The following is a 22,365-nucleotide window of genomic DNA, read 5'->3' as shown; positions in this document are numbered from 1 at the left end:
GTACTCTGTCACTCTCACAATAAAGCAGTTCCTTCTCCATGTCTGCATGGAACTTTCTGTTCCAGTTTTTACCTGTTGCCCCTTGTTGCTGCACACTGAAAAGGCTTTGGCCCCATTCATTTGACTCCCAGTGATGATGTTTAACCTGTTGTAATCTAATACTTCCTACTATTAGGATTTTTCTTTCTCTACTTCAGTCTTGTAGTGATTTAGTGTTTTCTGTCTTCCTATTATCTATAAGTGCTAATTCTTTATAGTGAGTCTTACAGGATTTTTTGATACAAAACATATGGCACGTTGTGTTATTACTCGTCAGATGCTTCAGCAAAATGTCTGCTGCTTTGTTTTTTACAGTTAAATGAAAACAAAGTTAGTTTTATTTTCCATCTCTTCTTGAGCTCCGGTTAGTTGAACTGCTCATTGCAAAAAGATTTAATACTTCTCTTTTAAAAAATAGAATGCTTTACTCTGAGTTTTGACAAGTCTGTACAGTAGAAGAATCTGCCCAAACTTGAAAATATAAATGTTAGTAAGGATTTATTCAGTTGAGTGCTGCTGGATGTCTAGTAGACACCAACTATTCGACTGAAAATATGAATGAGATGGAGTTCTGTATGAACTTAGATTTTGGTGTTGAACACTAGAAGCTTCATATGAAAAGAGATCTTTAACTTGGAGGTTTGAGTTTATATTTAAAAGTACTCCTACTTTTTTCCCATGCATTGTAAAAGTAAGTCTGAAAACAGTTGTGGGAAGGTTACTGAATTGTCTTAGTTTTGTGGATACTTTCAATTTCTGGTGAATGGGAAGCTGTGCTCTTCTTCAGTTCTCAATTATAGAGAAGATCTAATCCCACAGACTTTAAGCTGAAGTGTTGTGACATGTCTAGGGGCAGCTGAAGTATTAGAAGAATTGTGATTTCTGGCCAAAGGTGAATAGTTAGCAAATGTTAATCTAGTCTCTACTCTTACTTCTCAGCTAAAATAATATATCATTTGGAGCTGCAAGGTTCTTGTATAATTAGAAAACAGTTCTGCAGTGGTCTTTCCATTACAGCAAAAATATTGTCATCCTAAATTGCTTCTGCTGAATGGAGGACTCCAATCTCATCTTCCCTGAGAAGACACAAACAAAAGTTCCCTAAGTCTTCAAGTGTGTGTGGAAAAATTATCTGGGGCCTGAAAAAACTTCTCTTAGAAATGCTTCATTGTGACAGTACTTGGTGGTTAAAAAACCAATACATTGGTCACTGAGATCAAAAATTAGTATTTTTCTCTGGTTTGTACAGAGTACACTTTTCTGGTGTATGGGCTGATAGATCCTATACAGATTGTAGCCTTTTTCTGCTTTTAAACACAGCTAGATTGCACTGAGAATATTTTCCTGTCTTTCAGGGGAAAAAAAAATTTCTAAACTAACTCTAGGAAATTATTTACACAATTAACTAATTGAAATGTGAATTCATCTTGAGAGTCAAACTGCTTTCTTCACTGAAAATAGACCTCTATTTCAAATACATGCATTCTGCTGATGGAAATATTTTATCACAAGGGGGCACCAAAGACTTTTGTTACAGAAGAACTACTTTTTTAATTCCTTGCTTTAACCCTTGCACACCAGCGTTAGGAATACAAAATGTTTTGAATAGCTTGAAGTAGCGCTGGCTGTAATTCCTGCCCTCAGGTGATGCATACACAAATCTTCTAACTGTCAGGAGAAGAATGGCATCCCAGGAAGAAATTCAGGTATTGCTTCTTCAGGGTCACCTTTGCAGGATGAAGCTGTGCTGGGTGCACAGCCAGATCCTACAGTAAGTGGGCAGATTGGTCTGAACAGCTTCAGTTCCTCTCTCAGCCATGGACTTCAGCCATCCAGCAGTCTCTGTGGCAGCCTGGTGCCGTCTGCAAGATCTGTCCCATTAAGTGTCATGGTTGAAGTATTTGGAAACCAATAGTTTCAACAACTGTACATTGTGGGCTTATCACAAACTATTTTTCAAATACAGACAATGTTTTTTGTAATAAAATCTAATATAGTTTCTTAAAATGAGTAATTTACAAGTGTATCCTCTAGCTATCTTATTCTAAAATGATAGAGATAATAAATGATAGATCTTATTGATCTATAGATCTTATTATATGCATTTTATTCATATTTAATTGATTTGCTGAAGGCTTCAGTGAACAAGAAAGGGAAAACATTAACTCTGTAAAGAATGAGATTGGAATGGGGCAAGTATTCTTATGTAAGACACTTCAACTGCTATCAGAAAGGCAACATTTTTTTCTTAGTTTAAATCTTTCAGATGCAGTCTGGAGTGAGAATTGGAGAATATAATATGTTCTGTGTTCTGAAGTCTAGAAGAAGAATAATTTTTTAACTTATATTTAAAAAGGCTATAGCCCTATGCTTTTCTGAAGTATTGAAATCCTAAAGAGCTCCTATTGGTCAATAATTATTGTACCATGCTTAATATCTATGTGTTGACACTGGTCTGTTCTGGAAGCTGATGTATATGAAAGCTTTCTTCTTTCCTCCTGATTTTTTCCTAGCTAGATCAGTCTCCCAGTCTACTTCCTTACAGAGTTGTACAAGATGTACAATCCGGAAAGGTATGGATCAGTCGTCAGTGGGAGGTGCTGTTATGAACCCACAGGCTGGATGCATCAGCAATAATATCCCTTGTGGAGAATTCAGCTGTCACCTGGGGATCCTGGCTTCAGGGGCTGTTTTTGATGTCTGTTTGCTTGTAAAAGCAAGACTCAACAGCATGCATTTACTGTATTTTACTGGATTTATGCTACCTGTTGCCAGGCGATGATTTTATCAAAGGATAGTTGTGATATTATTGGCATATGTTGTAACTATCTAATGAAGTTGCTTCTTATATCTTTCATATAAAACCTATAGGTGACAAGGCCACCTGCTGAGCTGAGATCAAGGAACTGATCCAACTTAAACCAAGCTACAGATAACACTGAGGGAAAAAATGTCAAGACATTTGTATAAGTGAAAATTGGTGCTAAACTTACAAAGCTTGAACTAGCACTGTGAAAGCCTAGTACAAACCATGACTCCAGTTTGTCAATGTGAAAAATAGAGAATAGGAACAATGCAATCTTTCATCCATGATACATCCCTTTATGGTAAAATCACTGAGAGAAATAACTGCAATAGTCTTTTTTTTTTTTTTTTTTTTTTTTTTTTTTTAATGTTTCCTTTGAAAGCAATGGTACGTTTACTGTAGTAGGGTCACTAGCAATACACTCTTGCTGTAAATTTGTTCAGCATACAATTTTTGTCATCTATCTGGTTTATTAGCTATGGGTCTAGTAGTTCTTTCCTGGTTTTCATATTGCCCTCATGGAATGATTCATTTCTATACTGGTCTTCAAATTTCATGAGTCTTGCTGAATAGGTTTTTGCAATCATGTATTGGTTCGCCATCCAAAAATTAGAAAAATTATTGCAATGTTCTCCTAAAGTTCTAGCAGTTCTCTGAAGACGTGAATGCAAATTTCTGAAGTGATCAGATGATTGTAGATACAAAGTAGGTAGCTGTCATGTAGGAGATAATAAGGGTACAATGTATCACAAATTGCCAGATGGTTCTACTAAATTTCAAATTAATTTCCAGGTATGCCTCTGTATTCTCTATCTTATTCTAAGGCCCATATTAAGAAAGGGAAATCAAACTTGAAATCAAGGCTTTAAACTTGATAAGTTATCCTGTCAGAATAACACTGTTACAGGAATCTGTGGATCACTGGTGACATTAACAATTCAGGGTCTATTCTCCAGAGACTATCTTAACAGACCGTTGTACAGATGGATCTCTTTGGATTCACATTGCATTTGTCAGTCTTGTTCACTAGTAAAAGCTTTGTAATGTTGATAGATAAAAGGTTACATTGCATGTCTTCCTTTACTATTTATCCCTTGCTACCTTAGTCTAGGTGAGAAAGAAAAAGCTTATCTTTAGGATTGATTGACTTTTTTTTCTCTTTAGAATTCTGTCTATACATCTTCCTAGTAAGCATTTCTTCCTGTGTCTGCACTTTTTCTGTCACAATTGCATTAAACTGTGGTATGAACTTCTGTTATCAGAGTCAGTGCTCAAAAGCCATGCTACAACAGCTGTCTTCTGCCATTTTCTTAATAGAATCATTCAAGACATTTAAAGGCCAGCTTTCTGACAATGAATTCATGCTTCCCCTTCAGGATTTAACTCCCATTTTGGCAGTCCTGCAGTCAATATTTAAACAAGTTTCCTAGCACCTGTTTTCCGAACATGAGGTTGCTGCTTTCACAGATACACAGCCTAAAATGTATGTGGCAGTCATCCAAAGAAGAAAGAATAATAAATTTAAGTAGGACTGGATTTTTGTAAAGGTGGTTAAATATTAATGATAATACATGTTGAAGTGTCCATGCCCATCTGAGATGGGAAGTTTCTGTTGAAGTCAATGAGAATTTGTTCATAGCTGCCAATGGAGATACATCTGTACGCCTATCTGCATTTCTCTTAATGGTACTGTTAGTTTTATATGCTATTAATTGTGGAGATGTTCATGACTTCACTGTGATCATTGGTAGGAATCAAGCACATGCTAGCATCAGAAAACTGAAGCAGACATTTGTTTCAGGTAGAAAAAATAAGAGGAGAAGAGTAGAGAAAGAAAAAAGGGGGAGATAAGATGAATCTTTAAATCCAAGTTTCATCACCTGATGAGCTTTTAACAGGTTAACTAGCAACAGAAAATGAAGAACGAAAGGTTCTCTTTCTCCAGACACACACACAGGTTGATTTAAATGCGTGTTAGTAACTAAGAGAACAAGTAAATGATAATGACTGCTGACAAGTTCCCTGTGAGAGAGTACAGTCTGTATTTTCTGATGAGCTTCATCCAAAATCAATTTCTGAAGTACACTACAAGGAGAACAAAGACCTGAGGGTTTCATACTGAAATATACCAGATGACAAGGGAGAAAAAGAACTTTTGTTTTTTACTGAATTGTTTCCAAACTTCATTTCTATCTAAGCTGACTTGTGGTTTCTACTTTGTATTAAAAAAAAAAAAAAAAAAAAGCATTCTTCATGCATCTATTGTTGTTTGTTCTTATAAATATACAAGCAAGTTTGTAAGGTTAGGAGAATATTAAGAACTAAAGCCTATATCTAAGCATACATCAGAAAGAAAAATGGGCCAGGGGAAAAGGAAACATCCACTGAATGTTAACATTTTAAACCATACTAAATAGTTTAGTTATAAGACCATGCATTTTCATATGCACTGCGATTCTACTACCCACTGGAAAGACTTCTCTTTGCTTTTTGTGTTGTCTTGTTATATATGTAAGTTGTACCAGTTTGAAATATTGTATAATCACAACAAAATATGCCCTGATACATGGCACTAAGAAATCATGGATCTAGATGTATTTCATTGAACATTAACCTATTGTTTGTCACATCTTCCTGAATAGAAGGTACACAGAGAGAGCTTCACTTGAGTGATCAATATTTCATCAGAATAATGACCACACTAATTAAGTTGTCTGCAGCTCACTTAATCTGGGAGACCAAAACTTTATACCTTGTTGGTTCAATATGTTTGCCAGGCATATCAAACTTCTAGCTAAAGTGCATATCTTGGCTATGATATTATTTAGTATCTCTTAGGTCTTTGGAGGCATTATGCTTCCTTTACATGAAAAGCAAAACATAACACAATATGCTAAAAGGTAAACCTGCCTTCTAACAACATTCCACTGGGACAATTAGAGACATTATTCTGGTATTTTGATTTGCTGTCTGTTTGTCTTCAACAGTTGTCCACTCCAGGAGTGTAAGCTGTCGTCCCTACATGCGTTTCTTTTGTTTTCACTTGATCATGCCTTCCACCAACATCATGTAGCAATTAAAATTTTTTATTTTTATTTTTTTTTTTCCACACCTGCAGAGTATGTCTGGAGATACTGTAAATTTCTACGTATGTGAAAGTGGGCACAAGTGATAGAGTTTGCTGTGATTAGAAAGGTTGTGGCCCATTTTGGAGACTTCTTGAATACAGGTGATTAAGCTTCTTGGAGAAGACCTTTATGTAACTTACACACCGTACTGATCCCAATGGCATTTACAACAAGCTACTGGAATCAGTACTGTTCTGGGCAGTAGAACCTCTGAGGGAACTTCTATGCAAAAACAATCAATCAATCAATCAAACAAACAAACATGTAGGTGCCATAAGAGTTCAAGCAGTTCTAGGACCAGGTAGTCACTAAGTAGGAAGTCTTCAGATCCCAGCAACAGAACAGCTAAAATCCACTGAAATCCTCATCTAGGAGCTTAATTCCTTCCTCAAGCACAATTTTATTCAAGCAAACTAGAAATATCATTTTTTTCTCTTCTATTCCTTGAGCTCACTAATAGAGGAGTAGGCTCTTTTCTGTTTCTCAATGTCTTCTTAACTGAGCAAAGATGTAGCTGCCTTTGGGTTTCTGCTAAGCTAGAGCGTGGGAGCAGTGGGGAAGGCTGTTTCCAAGGCTGCAGATGAGGTATCCAGCACATCACAATGAGATGCATCTCAGGAACAACCCAGGCTTCAACTCAGCCTGAGCAATGCCAAGCTCCTCTCTTTTTTCTTATGTGGCTGAAGTGGAAGCTCTCTGCCATAGATGTTATTACCTTTGTTACCTGTGATCAAGCCTCCCAGCCTGCCTAAGGATACAGACTTGTTTGATGCATTTCCTCATTAGTTGTACAGTTTGAGATTTTCTTTAGAGGTAAATCACACCTGGCTGAAGGTTCTGCTAACACACAAAAAGGCTGAATACCATTTTGAACTAAGAACTGCTTATGCCGCTTGAGAAAAGTGTTTAATCTCTTTCTTCAAATAACCTCAAATTCCTCCATCACAGCACCTCTTTTGTGGCTGTACAAGTCAATATACCCGTTATGTGAGCCTGCTTCAGGGAGCTCCACATCAGCAGTAGCAGTTCATGCACCAGCTCAACTCATCACGTGTTGTTTGTAGTGCCATAGCAACCCAGGCCTGCTGAGAGAGACGCAGCAGAGACCAGGAGTCTGCAGCCAGGTCCAGGAGTTCTGCAGCCTCCATTTCTGGTCTGCAGGGAAGGATTTCACCTTTGTAAATGAGGTTGCCATCCTGCAGGGATGTATGACGGCCCTTTGGTGCGTAGCTCCAGCATGCAGTCAAAGAAGCTTACAACTGGTATGTAATGCTTCCTGAGCAGGGGTAATGGGCTGGATCTGTGTCCCACAGGGAGTCTGGCCCTCATGTGACTGCTTCAGGTGCAGAGGCACTGAAACAAAGGAGAAAGATTTTCGCTGTTAAGTTTAAGCTTGACTAGCAAAACTCATCAATCTGAAGAGACCGACAGCTGTGATCCCTTAAGAGGCATCAGAAAAGATTGAGATTTTTCAGTCTGAGAACACCCCAAATTCTTTTTTTTTCCATAATTTTGTCTTATGATTTACACTACTTGCTGTTCAAGACACCCAGAGCCTCCTGCAAGTCTGTATTTTCATTAAAATCAGACAGATTCTACTAATCAATTTTGCAGAGAAAAGCAGACAAACAAATAATAGATATATGAGAAATAATTACATTAACTGATACTTTCATTGTATTTTAATAATTCTTGCAACGCTTAATGGTTTTGTGCATCAGTCAACACTACTGTATCTTAGCATTTATTTTATTTCCTCAGGTTACATTATTTTACTTTAGAATATCTAGAAAGATTGTCATGCCTCAGTACTTGCTTCTGTTCTGTGCAGTTAAACAAGCTTGATAGAATTGTTTGTACAATACGCAATATCTCATTTTTGTTTTTCAGAGCCTCCGTGTATAACAGAAGAAGTGTTTGTAAGTATGTTTTATAAGGCTTGATCATTCATTTTGTCATGCAACTATAGAGCAAAAAAAAAGAAGAAAAGTTTTTGGAAACTGCTTTCTGATTTCTCACTTCTTGTCTCTTCTAAGTATGGAGTGACATTTACAATTTTCCCAGACAAGGAAAAATCACAGAATACTCAGTTTGAAAATAATTAGGAAAAAAACAACAACAACAAAAGGGAGAAGCAGAAAAGTATGGAGAATAAAGATGAAAATGGAAAGAAAAGTGAAATAGGATGAAACAAAGAAACAATCAATGGGAAGGTTCTATATTGCAGGTTTAACAGATTTTCTCTTTCTTTTACCTTTCCTGTCCTTTTCTCATAGCTCATTGTAGGATCTCCCTTGTGTTTGTCTTCCCACTTGAAAGGTAGACGCGCTTGACTTATAGTTCATGAGAAATGAAAACATGTACCTCAAAGCTTAGTTAACATTTATCTCTTCTTCATTGCGGATGCCTCTGTAACTGCATAAGTGTATTTCAAAGTATCACTTAATTGCTATTCATTTTAGGAGACTCCAGATACTAATAAGATCAGAATCAATCTGAATTCATGCAGAGAAAAACTATATATATTTAATGGATATTTAGCATATATAAATACATACACGAGGATGCGTACATGTATATAAAAGCATTTCTTAACTGCATATTTACATCACATTAAACCTTGGTTCTGAAAAATATGTCACGTTACCATCCATGTTAGACTCCAGGTAAACTTATACAAGGACACAAAGCTGCCAGAGTTCTATGCAGGATCAGGGTTTATATTAGCTTTAAATTTTGATATTTAAAGACATGGTTTATTATAAATATTTCAAGTGTGGAGAGGTATTTGTGATGCAATGTGAAATAAAAACTTATAAAAAGTTTTACCACTTTTACCCCTGTTCAGCTTTTTTGTGATGGCAATAATAGAGAGGGCTAGTTAGGTTTGTTTCTTTGAAATATCTAGGAAGTAGATGCACGCTTTTGCAAAAATGGTTTTAAAATTCCTTTCAATGTTAGAAGACTGATGGAGAGCAGGCTCACACACAACTGCACGAAAGCAAAGCTGTCAACCATATCATCAAAATTGCAGTCATGGAACAATATTTAACACACCTTGCCCTCCAGTTGCAATTATAAAACAGCATCTTCTAGTAATAACTTTGATGGTGCAGCAGGAAAGATGGAGTGGGTAGAAATTAAACAAAATGTTTCCTGACACCAAAAGTCAAAGTTATAGCACAGTATATATGACCCTATAACCTATAATATTCAAATATGAAAGTGCAATTATCCCATTAGAGGAAAATAAGGCTGACCACCAAAAATATATATATACCTAAGGAAAGTATACTGTGTTTGTAAATAGAGGCAGTTAAGTAGCAAAGCTTTCATTAGTAAGATCATAAACATTTTATTGATTAGTGATTCAATGTGTTTATATTTCTTGCTGTTATATGGGACTACAGAGAATTATATTCCTGGCAAATAAAAAACATATGTTACCTGCATATTCTTTAGCAGCTTGTACTGTTAATAAATGATTTGTTTTGAATGAGCCCTTTGAAACAGTGAGCTATTTACAAAGTGTATTATCATATCTAGCAATCTTCAGGTTCATCTTCATCAGTTTGATATCTAGTTGTGCATTCCCAAACCAACAGCAGACTGCAGGGTGTTTCTAATGATTTTCTTTATTAGTTCATTGCTGAATTGAGATTTCTGGATCTGATTGACTGCCTAGTAGCATTTGTGGGAAAATTTTCTGTTGACTTCATATTGCTTTGGTTAGACAGTTGGTAAAAAAGCAAGTGTAGGGTCTTACACCTAGGGAGGAAGAATTGCATGCACCAATACAGGCTGGGGGATGAGCTGCTGGAGAGGAGCTCTGCAGAGAGGGACCTGGGCGTCCTGGTGGACGACAGGTTGGCCATGAGCCAGCAGTGTGCCCTCGTGGCCAAAAAGGCCAATGGCATTCTGGGGTGCATTAAAAAGAGCGTGTCCAGCAGGTCGAGGGAGGTGATCCTCCCCCTCTACTCTGCCCTGGTAAGGCCTCATCTGGAGTACTGTGTCCAGTTCTGGGCTCCCCAGTACAAAAAAGACAGGGATCTCTTGGAAAGAGTCCAGCAGAAGGCCACAAAGATGGTGAAGGGCCTGGAGCATCTCCCCCATGAAGAAAGGCTGAGTGAACTGGGTCTGTTTAGCCTTGAGAAAAGACGACTGAGAGGGGACCTGATCCAGGTTTATAAATATCTGAGGTGTGGTGGCCATAGCGGTGAGGCCAGTCTCTTTTCAGTGGTACGTGGAGACAGGACGAGGGGAAACGGACATAAGCTGCAGCATAGGAGGTTTCGCACGAATGTGCGTAAGAACTTCTTCACGGTGAGGGTGATGGAGCACTGGAACAGGCTGCCCAGGGGGGTTGTGGAGTCTCCTTCTCTGGAGATATTCAAGTCTCACCTGGACGCCTACCTGTGTGACCTGGTGTAGGGAACCTGCTTTGGCAAGGGGGGTTGGTCTCGATGACCTCTAGAGGTCCCTGCCAACCCCTACAATTCTGTGATTCTGTGATTCTGTGAAAATCTCCAGTATAATTGGTACCCTACCATATCTAGGCCCACGGTACCACAACTGCACTGGACCATGGGCCTGTGATCCAAAATCAAGTGTTTTCTGTAAGGCAGAAAGCCTTGCTTCCAGTGTCGTCTTCTACCATTTAAATTCAAGAAAGGAAACAAAAGCCTGCAGATGCAGCCTCGATTTTGATTAAGTCAGTAGGAAGCTTCCCAGTTCTGTCAAATTGCAATTATGGCAGATACTGCTTGCTTGTGAGCCAAATTATAGATCAGTAAACTCCCTCTTATTCCCTAAAGCATCTCTGAGCAGCAGTGTGGGAGTGGAAGCAGGCTCTGCTGAACGTTTGTACTCCCCTCATTCCCTGACGGGAGAGAGAAAGGTATAATGTGAGGCATTTTTAGACCATTAGCTTATACACATTTTTTCAAAAGTAAACATGCAGATGTCCAGCATTCAGAAGCTTCTGGGCTCATGAAGGCTTTATCTGTGAATTTCTTGGCAAGGCATTTCCTTTCACGTGTTTTTTAAATTGTTGAGGACCTCAGTGGTGTGCAATGCCTAGAATCTAACAACGATGCAATGATTGTATTCTCAAAAGTGAGAAATGAGATTTTACAAAAGTTTACATGTCATATCTCATGGAAAAAAAAACATTGAGGCAACAGTATTTAAAACATGTTAGCACAGATTATTATAAGCCTTGTTTTCTGGTTTGTTGTCTCTGCAGGAAGACTACTTAGCCACAGATACTATGCTTGTGGACTACTTCAATGAATTTTTGAGTCTCCCGGTAAGCACCTTACAGAAATCCCTTGCAAAATACAAGAAACGTCTTACTATTAATAAGTTAATCCAGTTTAGAACATTTTGTCACTGGAGAGCTAACTGGCTTTCACAATGTGTCTATAGTCTAATAGTAGCAGTTCTTACTATTCAACTTTACTGTCGGTGTCAGGGAAAATCACACAGTATCTGGACTTCTGGGGATGGATTTTCTCTTGCAAATATCTGTATTTAACTCACAGTGCACCAAAATATTATGGATATGAAAAGAAAAAGACATGTAAATACTCACGTAAACATATGAAGAGTCCACTTCTATTACAGTATCATAACTTACCAATAAAACCAGTGTTTGTTCTTTTAAGTTCTTCTGGCAATGTACTCAGTGATTAATAAATATTTTAGCTCAAGAACCAACTCTATGTTTCTTCATGACTGTGAAAGTCTCAAAATTGTTGCTGTCCTTTTCTCCTCCCACCTGCAGCTAAAAGGACACAGCTTTACGTTCTATTCTTTGTGCAGATCCAGCTGCAGTTAGACCAGCACACCCATTGCCCTCTATATAACCAGTATAACTATATTTAACCCTATATTTTGCTCCTTTTCCCCATCAACTACCCTGTTTCCCCATGCTCTCATATGAGTCACATGTACTCCTCCCTGAGTGTTGTCTTAGTACTCTTGGATCCGCATTCTCTGTTTCTGCACGTTTTCTTACTCTGTTTCTGTTTTCTTACTCCTTTGTATGGAACAGCCCTTTTGCAGTTTCACTCATAGTTCCCCTGGGACCTCCCAGCCAACCTACCCCAGAACTGCCCCACAGGCTTTTGCCCTCCCTATCCACTGCAGCCAAATGTGCTGCACTACAAGGATATACTGATTTCTGCAACTTGCTTGATAGAAATTGCTACCAGCATTGGGACATTTCTTGGATGCCTGTGTCATTTTTTTATATGAAAATAGAATCTGGAAGCATTAAATAACTCTTTATCAGAATGTGGGCTCTGTGCACAATGTCAATACTGACTTCTCTCAGATCTCAGCCTTTATACCTTTCCACCTCATTGCAAGACTCTTGAAACTAAATTTTAAAAAGCGATAAAGATACAGATAGAAGAAGGGTTCTTTTTTTTTTTTTTTTTTTCCTGCAGCTGCTATAGGGTAATTGCATAAATCCAAGCCTAACTGCATAGCCTTTAAACTCCTTCCATGTGCCAGGTTTTTCTTAGCACAGGAATACCATCTTCCATGCGTTTCACTGCTCATTTGGAAACTATGCTTCAGGTTTTCCCCAAATCACAGAAAATCTCAAGTGGGAAAGAAGTTCAGCCTGCTTTTTCTCTGGGTCTCCTTGGATGTGTACAGGTTTCAGGACATCTTTTAGAAGCCTTTTTTGGCCTCACAGGGCTCCTCAACCCAGAGTCCTGGCTCAGCTCAGCAGCTCTGAAATGGAGCAGTTGTCCCAGCCCTTCCGAAGGCTCTGAAGCCCACAGCAAAGAGTTCACAGACAGTCCTGAATAAACACTGCTTTATGCTGGTAATCTTGGTAGGTTTCTGAAATGACACATGGTCTCTATTTATTTATTGACATATGTTCATGAAAACAGAGGATGTATTAGCTGTGTTTATTTGTAATGTTCTCATAATTGGTTTTATTTTCTCTTTGATCTTTTCTTGAGGATTTACCCTCCACAGGATTAAGTTCCATTAATACCTTGGGTTCTGTGGTTTGAATATTTTGTACTCTGAATTTCCCTCCACTCCTCAGAACATTTTGATGAAAATTCCATTGCTTTATTCTTGTTGTGCTTATCCGTTGTTGCCTAGAGACAGTATTACCCAGGTGTGTTAGTTGTCAGGCAACAAGTTAAACTGAAAATGTTGTGTGACCTGATACAAGAAATCAGTGGTAGTATATGCTTATTTTAAGAGACTGTCTCTATATTGATCTATAAAGCAACTCTGGTGAATGGAAAATTGTATCACTGGGAACTTGATATAGCAAGACTTTTATTTGTTTATTTGTTTGTTTGTTTGTTTGTTTATTGCTTTGATTTACAAATATCCCCAAAGATCTGCATGCTGTAAAGAAAGACAATTTGTAAGGAAAATACTTTGGAAAAATAAAACAAAAATCCTATGAGGGCTCTTGTTATCAGTACACCAGTGATATACAGCCACAGAAATCAGTCCTGTGACATACAAACAAGCTACACCTTCTGTAGTAAATAATCAGAAATGAAAAATTTATGAGAAGCACTGGTATATGTACATTTCCATTTGGAGCTGTCAGCAGTCCCTAGAATTCAAACCTTTGATTCTTTTAAAACATCCGAGAATATGCTTATCCAGGAATGAAAAAACATAAGTCAGAAGTCTCCATCCAACTCCATGCTGGAGGCCTCATTAATATCAACTTGCTTCTCCCATGCCAACAGGAGCTACCTGCTTAATGAAGGGAAAACAATTAAAGCATAAGGAATAAAGTATGGGTCTGTTGCTCTTTCTGAAAAAAATAGAATCGGCCTGGAAAACCTGAAACCGTCAAGAATAACATCAGACTGGACCTATGAGTAGCTGATGACAGAAAGGGCAGAAGTAAATCCACCCTACTGCACATTTCAAGCCCTTGTCTGTTTTGAAGATGACTGTGAATCATTCTGTGAGGCTACAATGCGTGCTCATCAATTTCCTCTCATGTTCTCCATGTCTGTGGAGGGAGGCTGCTGGTGCCATTAAAACCTCCCTTAAAAAAGCATTTATATCAGTTAGGCCTCGCATGCATATTATGTTGAGTCTCATCCAGGACTAAACCATCTTTAACATTCAAGAAAGCAAAATAATCTAACTTCTTTTCCTACTGAAAGTGGCTTTACCCATAATTTTCCTTTCTTCTCCCTTAGATGATGGTGTGTAATTGTAACTTGTTTCATACTCATCAGCAGAAGGGAAATCCTGGACTCACTCAAATCAGTGGGAGATGTGGCACTGAGCATATGACCATATGCAATCTGAATTTTCCAGGCACTTCCTAGAGCTGCTCAAATTCTTTTCTGGTCTGGATTCTCACTGACTTTTATTTATGATACATATATAGCCGTCTTAAAGATGTTTTGGCAAAACTCCTGGATGAGATTTCGGTTCATTCCCACCGTTTCAGGGCCTTAACCTAGGGGAAAGCCAAGCTGTGGTCATCCTGTTTCTCTTGGGATCAAACTACATTACTTGGGGTGGGATATGGTGAACATATTTACACATTTGTTAGCTGTATCTGAAGTATATCTGAAAAGTGTAAAGGCGGAGAACAGCAAGATTTATATGTCTGATATCCTGGCAACAAAGTGATGGATGCTGTTTTGGTTTTGTTTTGGGAGAACTGAGGGAAATTTCCCTTCCCTTCAGTTAAGTGTATAACTTTAGGCTTCAGAATTATATATTCTATTTACTCTTCAGGTGAAACATATTCAGTGTTCATATGACAGCTAGGAAATTTCCGTCAAAAACATACAGGCAATTGTTTATATTTTTAAAGTATTGCTGTACCTCAATGTGAAAACAGTTTTTGTTGTTTGCTTGAAGGTTTTTATTTGAAGCTGAAATAACTGTACTGAGTAATCTCAGTCATACTGGAGCCAAAGGGAAAATTGCCCATGGATTATAGTTAGTAAAGTCTGTAGACTTACTTGTCGGTATTCTCAAATCCTTGTTGATCCTATTTATTGTTCCAAATTGATAATGTATGAATCCCAAGTTTCAAGGCTCCTGCCAAAACTGATTTTTTTCTTTTCTTAAAACATCTTGCAGTATAATTTGGCTAGGGAGCTTTTCCTCTTTATCTTCAAAGGATCAAAAACTGGCCCAAATTGAAAAAAGACTGCAGGGAAGAATGCATTGATACTTCTTGTCTTTGGTTATTGTATTTTTCTTGTCTCTAAATTGCCAAATTTGGGGTAATAGCGGCATTTTTTAGTGTATTAGACTGGCACAATAACTTTTTCCCCCTTTCTTTCACAGTGTAGGCTACCATCCAGTCCTTAACACAACATAGTCATCTTCACAGAAGAAATTTCTTGTTTTTGCAGTGACCTATAGAACTGGTGATGCCGTAAACTTTTCCCATTATTGTCCTGTGAAACACTGTATTTTATGGCACTTGGCTTCTGTGGGAAAGGTTTTAGGTTTGCTAATTTTTTTTTCTCTGTGCCTGTGTATGTGTGTGTGTGTATGTGTGTGGCTTGTAATGTGTGGGAATGGTTAGTGTGTTTTGTTCTAAAGCTTTTCAATACTGAGAGGATTGACTGATTCTCTCTGTCCAGTACTTTAACTGGGAAAATGTTTCCTACAAAATACCAGCTTAATTTTTTTTTTTTTTTGTAGTTGTTCCTGTTTGATTTCATCATAACATTATCATTTTTACTTTTCTTGTGGAGATGAATTTAGAAGGTCATTACTTAGCTCTGCTTTCATTATGCCAATATAAGCTTTCTAGTTTATCATTCTAGTTTTCTCAAGTGAGCTGGTCAAATACGCTTCCTTGGAAAGGCTTTAAAAGTTCTAAAATGCTTTCAGATGGTGCTTCAATGAAACGTTCTGTGTATCTGGAAGAATGTGGGAGTTGCACAGAATTGCAGATTTCTTCATGCTGGAAGAAGCCTCATGGAGGTCTGTAGTCTTGCTTCCTGCTCAAAGCAGGTTCATCATTTTAGTGCTCAGACCAGGTTGCACATCACTTTCTTCATTTGGATTTTGGAACCTCGAGTAATAGATGCCATAGACTCTTTGGAAAGTCTGTTCCCACTAAAATTATCCTATTGATATATACTTTTTTTTCTTACGTCCAGTTGAAACTTCCATTGTTTCAATGTATAAGTATCAACTCTTGTCTTCTCACCATGAACCCCCACTAAAAGCCTGGCTGTGTCAGTAATCCTGTAAATACTGTCAGACTGCTGTTAGGTCCCCACAGTGCTGTCTCTTCAACTAAACAAGCCATGTTCCCTCCCTTTCTCCTCACAGGGCCGGTGCTCCAGCTTGTCAGTCTTCTGCTGGGCTTATTGAAATTTAGGAACATTCTTCTTGTACTGGGGAACCAAAACTGGATACAGTATTTCAGATATGGTCATACTAGTGACAGGTAATGGGGAATAATTGCCCCTGGGGACAGGTAACTTATACCTTGGTCCAAACCTCAACGTTTTGGATCAGAACCGCTGTTTCAGTCAAGTATGTAATATATGAAGTCTTAATACTCTTAACCTGTCACTATGTGTTCTTTTGTTCCATTACTATGTGTCTTATAAATGATTTCTAGTTGGACACCCGAAACAGCAATATCTTTTACATTTTAAAACTTGTCACTGGCATCTGTTTCACTACATTAAAGTTGCCATATGTTTTCCATTCAGTTAATTAAAATGTGTACCGACAAACCTAGATCTATAAAAAGTTACAAGAAATATAATAAAAGTAGATATGTGTGATAAACTACGGCATCTTTGCTTCGTTTTCAGTTTGAATAACATGTTACTAAAATAATCTGTTCCTACCTAGTCACATAACCCTTGATTATGGAATTTGCAATTTGTTTCCTTTTTTCTTCTGCAAGAAAGTGCATTTCAGATCCTGAGAGACTGAAGCACTTTGCCTCTTAGTGTATTTTCTTCTGATTCCTCCTTAAAAACATGTGAAAAAAAAAAAAAAAAGTTATATTTGGAAGTTATTAAGGTAGAAGTTGAACCAGTTAGAAGTTGATGGCTGTCCAAATTAGCTTTGCAACTAAGTGAAATGTACCTATAGCAAATGAGGAGGAGATCTGAACAGAGTACAGAGAACACATAAAACAACACATAAAAGCCTCTTTTAAACATTGTTCAGTACTTCTGGAGAAAAGCACTAAAACCTGCAGAGTACCCTGGAGAAAATTAATGCCAAAAGAGGCATGAGGTGTCAGAGAACAAAAACAAGCCTTGATTTCAACTGAAGGTAGGTAACTAAACAGACTAACGCAATTCAATGCATAACTCTGGCCAGTGACTCTCTGATGTCATAGGCCCTAATCATACACTTAAAACTCTCATATGCTACATGCTTTGCCAGGCTGAGCCTCGGCAGTGAGAAGTTATGGGATACACAGGGAATGTTGTAAGCACATGTTGCAGCCACATGGTTTTATTTTGGACATTCATCTATACGACATCGATCAACAAGGGAACTTCAAACAGGAGCAACAAAATAGCTGACACTGACGTGGTTATTTTGGACTTATATAGGTGTAAAGAAGAATGAAATTGGTTTATAATATATTTCCATATTATATGTAGCACGTATTCAATATATGTAATACGTATGTGAATTATGTCTGTGTGAGTAGATATATATGCTTCTGTATACATACCGTGATATATAAAGTTCAAGGAAATTAGAAATACAGTACTTGAAATAATATAATAATCTTACTAAGTGCAAGGAAATGACAATTGTACAAACACCTGGTGGGAGCCTGTTTGGAATGGTGCCCAGAAGGGTCTTGGCACTGGATCTGGATGTGGCCAGGATGACACAGTCTTGTTTTCTTCAGTTCTTGACCATAACATGTCTTCTTGTCCTCCATCTCAGTACTGGGAGATGCTCATATGCTTTGGTTGTATAGATCCTCAGACTCATAAATGTCTTGGATATTCCTCAAGATTTCTCTTAAATCAATCAATGTAGTTGTGCATGATCACTAGCTACAGGCCAAAGATGTTGGTAGATATTTGACCTCCAAGTAATAACATGGGGAAAAGCCTTTCCTACACATGACAGTCTTCAGATTCATCTTCCTCAAATGCTCTCACATTTTAGAAATCAGCTTCACTGTTGTTCTTTTCAAGCCTTGACTGTTTAAGGTTATGAATGTGAGAATGACACTGGAGATGTAATCTTGGAGGTAAGTAATCTCCTGCCAGAAAAGTTATTGAAGTCACTGTAAACTATGTATTTTAGGAATTTGTGTAGTGGATCTATAATTTGCACATGAAAAAGAATGGTCCATTGTCTAGAATGGGTCAAAATCAAGAGAAAGAAGCCTCATAATACCATCTTGCATTCTGAAGGATAATTCTATTCTATAAAAAGTAACTTTTAAAAATGAGATATTTCCCTTATTGCAGTGTTATAAACTTTCCAAACTTCTTTTGTAGACTTTTGCCCAGCCAGTTAAGTTTAACTCAGACTTCGGGGTTTTTGAAGTAGTTAACGACATCCCACAACGCATGGAACATCAGCTGAAAAAAATTCTACATGATCAGAAACCTCCAAATCCCATTTATGATGTTATAAGAAAAGCAAAGAATGATGGGCAGCATTCCAAAAAGATCAGTGATTCTTCACCGCTCAGTATTGATCCAAATTACAACACTATGGTAAGCATCTTATAGCCACTGGATTTATATTTAGATCTTACTGTAGAGATACTGGCAGTAGTTATTGTTGTGTTTGGCTTGGTAGCTTGGGAAAAATGTTAATTTATGTTAGGAAAACATAATGATGGGCCAAACTGTGCCCTGCAATGCACATGTGTCTACCAGACAAGTGAATGGAATTACACATATACATCCTGTAGCACAGAATTTTGAAGATTCTGTAGGGCAGGATTCAGTTGTGTGGTCTGAATACTTTTTAATATTAAAAGAAAAAATATTATGATAACTGTTACTTTACTAGTGATCCCTGGAATGTGCAAATTGACTGAAACTAATGCATCTCAGTCTTTCCTTATTAATTAATTTCCTTGTGTGGCTATGAGCTCATCTGTGGTCTGGCAACACATAAGTCTCTCCTCCATCAATTCCCCAAAGATTTTGATGGTTAGCATCAATTGAAATGGCCAGAAAAAATAACCTTTAACAACGAGAAATGTTGGATTTTAGAACAAATATGTTCAAGACTTGTTCAAACAACTATCAATTACCTGCTTGCTTTCAGGACTACCTTCAGCACCAGATTAGGCATCAAAATCAAAATCTTAAGAACCATATGCACCTCAGAGAATGCAAGGCAGTTGCAGTTGTGGGAGTTTACTTTTAAGCAATAGCTTTGGAAGAGAAAAAATATATATTTCTCTGGGTTACGTGGTTTATTCCTTTCTTGCTTACTTTGCATTGGTGTGACTGATGTGACTTCAGTTCATTTCATTCAAGGCCAGTATAAGGTCTTGCTACATTTTTAGAGGCGGCTGCTCTAAATTATGTCATAGCTGGAAAGCTGAGAGAAAATCAGGGAGTTAAAGCAGACTGCTGTTTTGCTCAGTATAAGCTTGATGATTTTCAGAAAAGAAAACAGTGTTGAGAGAGGTCAAAAGGCAATGATGTTTAACAAAATGATAGTTAAGTGAGATTGCAATTATCTGCAATATAAACTGGACAAATGCTATGACAGGACAAGGCTCACAGACATCTCTACCATGTTAAACCGTTATTTTCATGAATATGTTGCTTGCGAGCACAAAAGCAGAAGAGCTATTCTTAATTTCTTATTTGGACTCAGGAATCGACTGAGGAAAAGTTTTGTGGTTGTGCTAGAATGGCTAATGTTGTTCTCCGGGATAACCTCACACTTTTGCAACTTTGGTCAGCCTTTTTTGACAAGTTCAAAGCCATCACATTGTCTTCTCTATTACTTAAATCTCTCATGGATTGGAGCAACAGTGCTCCTTTATTATTTAAAGATATCTTCTTTTTTCTGTGGAATTTTTCAAAGACGGAAGCACAACTTCCTGAGGGAGTGAAGAGGTATTTGGTGTCTTCTCTCAGGCTACAAACAAGACCTGAGTAAATGGCCACAAGTTGCGCCAGAGGAGATTTAGATTAGACATAAGGAAAAACTTTCTCTCAGAGAGTGGTCAGGTGCTGGACTGGCCTGCCCAGGGAGGTGGTGAAGTTGCCATCTTTGGCAGTGTTCAAGAGGCTGGATGGGGAGCTGCGAGATATGGATTAGTAGCTTGTAGTAGTAATGGTGATGGGAGGATGGTTGGACTAGATGATCTTCCAGGTCCTTTCCAACCTTGTGATTCTATGATACTACGATTCTATGGCATTTTGAGTTCTTTTGCACTTTCTTCATCTTTTTGATGATGTTTCTTCTTGTCTGTCACTTTCCTGTGAGTTAACACAGGTAGGGAGATAAGCCCCATGCTACCATTTGCTCACTTTTCCCCAGCAGAATGGAGAACTGGGAAGGTGGAAGAGAGAAAACTTTTGGGTTGAGCTGAAGGCGTATCAGTAGTTAAAGCAAAATCTACACGTGCAAAGAATTCACTACTTTGTAACAGTGGGGAGATATTCAGCCATTTGCAGGAAAGCTGGGCTCAACACACTTAGCAGCTAGTTGATGAAACAAACACCACCACTCTGAACATTCCCCCTCACACCTCTTCTTTTCTCCAGATTTATTGCTGAGCATGATGTCATATGGAAAGGAACACTCTTTTGGTCTGGTGGGGTCAGCTGTCTTGGCTGTGTCCCCTCACAGCTTCTTGTGCACCTCCAGCATCCTTGCTGGCAGGGTGTGAAAAGGCCTTGACACAGACTAAGCCCTGTCTAGGAATAGCTCTCAACACTGTTCTAATCACAGATTGAAAACAGTATGATATGAGATAATATGAAGAAAATGAACTATCCCAGCCTAAAAATGTGCAACAGGCAACTTAAATCCCTCATCCTATTCAATTTTGGCATCTCAAGACAGAGCCTGACCTAAGCGGCCAAAAATCAATACTGCAACTTCCATAAGATGGAAGAAATCAGCTTCATTCGTTGTACCACACTATGACTGAACTAGAAGTATCTCAGTAGCAGCATCAAGTATCAGCATCAGCATCAGATAGGATTTGATCTTAGACACAGAGCTATGCTGCTTCCTTCACTCTATATACTTATTTCTTCAGTCGCTTCACATCGTCTGATGAGATTTACAGTTGCTTTCTATGAAAAATCAGCTTGAACGGCCATCATTGTCCATCGCAATAGTGATGGAAATGAGCTATGACTGGAAAAACTATGTAGACCTTTCAGGCATACTGAGTTCAAATATACCTAAACTAAGAAATACATCAGTGCTGTTTTTCTCTCCACCTCTATCTCACACTGTCACAAATTTTCAGATAAGTAAAAGATCTTTCTGTATGTGTGCTCTCATGCTTGGAAGTTACTGATATGGAGCTAAACATCTTATCAGTAATTGAAATCAACTGAGTGTGAAACACATGAAGAAAAAACCCTGCAAATTGGGTAGACCCAGGCATCACTATGGAAAGAAACTGGCTGGCATCCCACATACCTTACTTCAGAGAAACCCCAGTTCAGCAAAGCACTTAAGTATGTGTTTAACTTTAATCAAATGAAGTTAAACACATGCTTAAACTTTAACACGTGCTAAAAGCTTTACTGGATTGGTCCCAAACATGGCCTAAGGCTGACTGGGTAAGGAAGCTAACCAAGGTAACAACCCTATTAGATTAAATGTCACATCTGTCTTTGGAGAAGGGAAAAGAATAGAGATTCTTTCCTTCTGATAGTATATATTATTTTGTGTACCAGCCATGTACAGACATGAACATGTTATGAATCATTCAGATAAAAACCTGGGCTATGACTCAGTTAATACACAGATTGATTGGCCAAAATAAAGAGACAATCTTCTGTATTTCCAAAAGGCTTGTACCAAAAGGAGGTATACTCTGTGTGGTTGGGAGTAATTAGTCTCCATCTCCACAAGTTAGATTGTGTGAGCCACTGCCAACGTAAGCTTTCCGTATTTTGAAATATTTTCTTTTCTCTAAATGAAACCACCCACTTTCTGAGTAATTTATATTTTTAATCCCCTACAGATACATATGAAGGAGAAATAAACCTAGTCCCAAATGAAATATTAGCTCATGGAAAGAAAATTTAAAATGTAATCTACACAAACTGATTACTTGATCTAGCAAGTAGCAAAAAAAATTGATACTTCCATCCTTGCCCAAAATTCACCTGTTTCTGTGGACAAGGTGTTATTGCATTTTTCCTAATCACTGACTTCATGTTCACTAAAATGAAAAATGCACCTCAG

The 22,365-nt window shown here is 37.9% G+C and overlaps 1 protein-coding gene across 5 annotated transcripts in view; it reads left to right on the top strand.

The window, feature by feature from the left end:
• Nucleotides 1-7,031: 7,031 nt before the first annotated feature.
• Nucleotides 7,032-22,365, top strand: part of RGS22 (regulator of G protein signaling 22) — a 66,193-nt gene continuing 50,859 nt past the window's right edge. For all 5 annotated transcript variants that reach the window (XM_019614169.3, XM_085221475.1, XM_085221474.1 and 2 more), the window contains exons 1-4: nt 7,032-7,235; nt 7,864-7,892; nt 11,219-11,281; nt 18,456-18,677. In XM_019614169.3, coding sequence (XP_019469714.2) covers nt 7,178-7,235; nt 7,864-7,892; nt 11,219-11,281; nt 18,456-18,677 — 372 coding nt within the window. In that variant the 5' untranslated portion in view covers nt 7,032-7,177. The remainder of the gene's footprint in view (nt 7,236-7,863; nt 7,893-11,218; nt 11,282-18,455; nt 18,678-22,365) is intronic.

This window comes from Meleagris gallopavo, chromosome 3 (assembly GCF_905368555.1).
Source record: "Meleagris gallopavo chromosome 3, MGAL_WU_HG_1.1, whole genome shotgun sequence".
Classification (NCBI taxonomy): Eukaryota; Metazoa; Chordata; class Aves; order Galliformes; family Phasianidae; genus Meleagris; species Meleagris gallopavo.
Note: the sequence above shows the minus strand (reverse complement) of the source record. Positions and strands in the feature narration are given on the sequence as shown.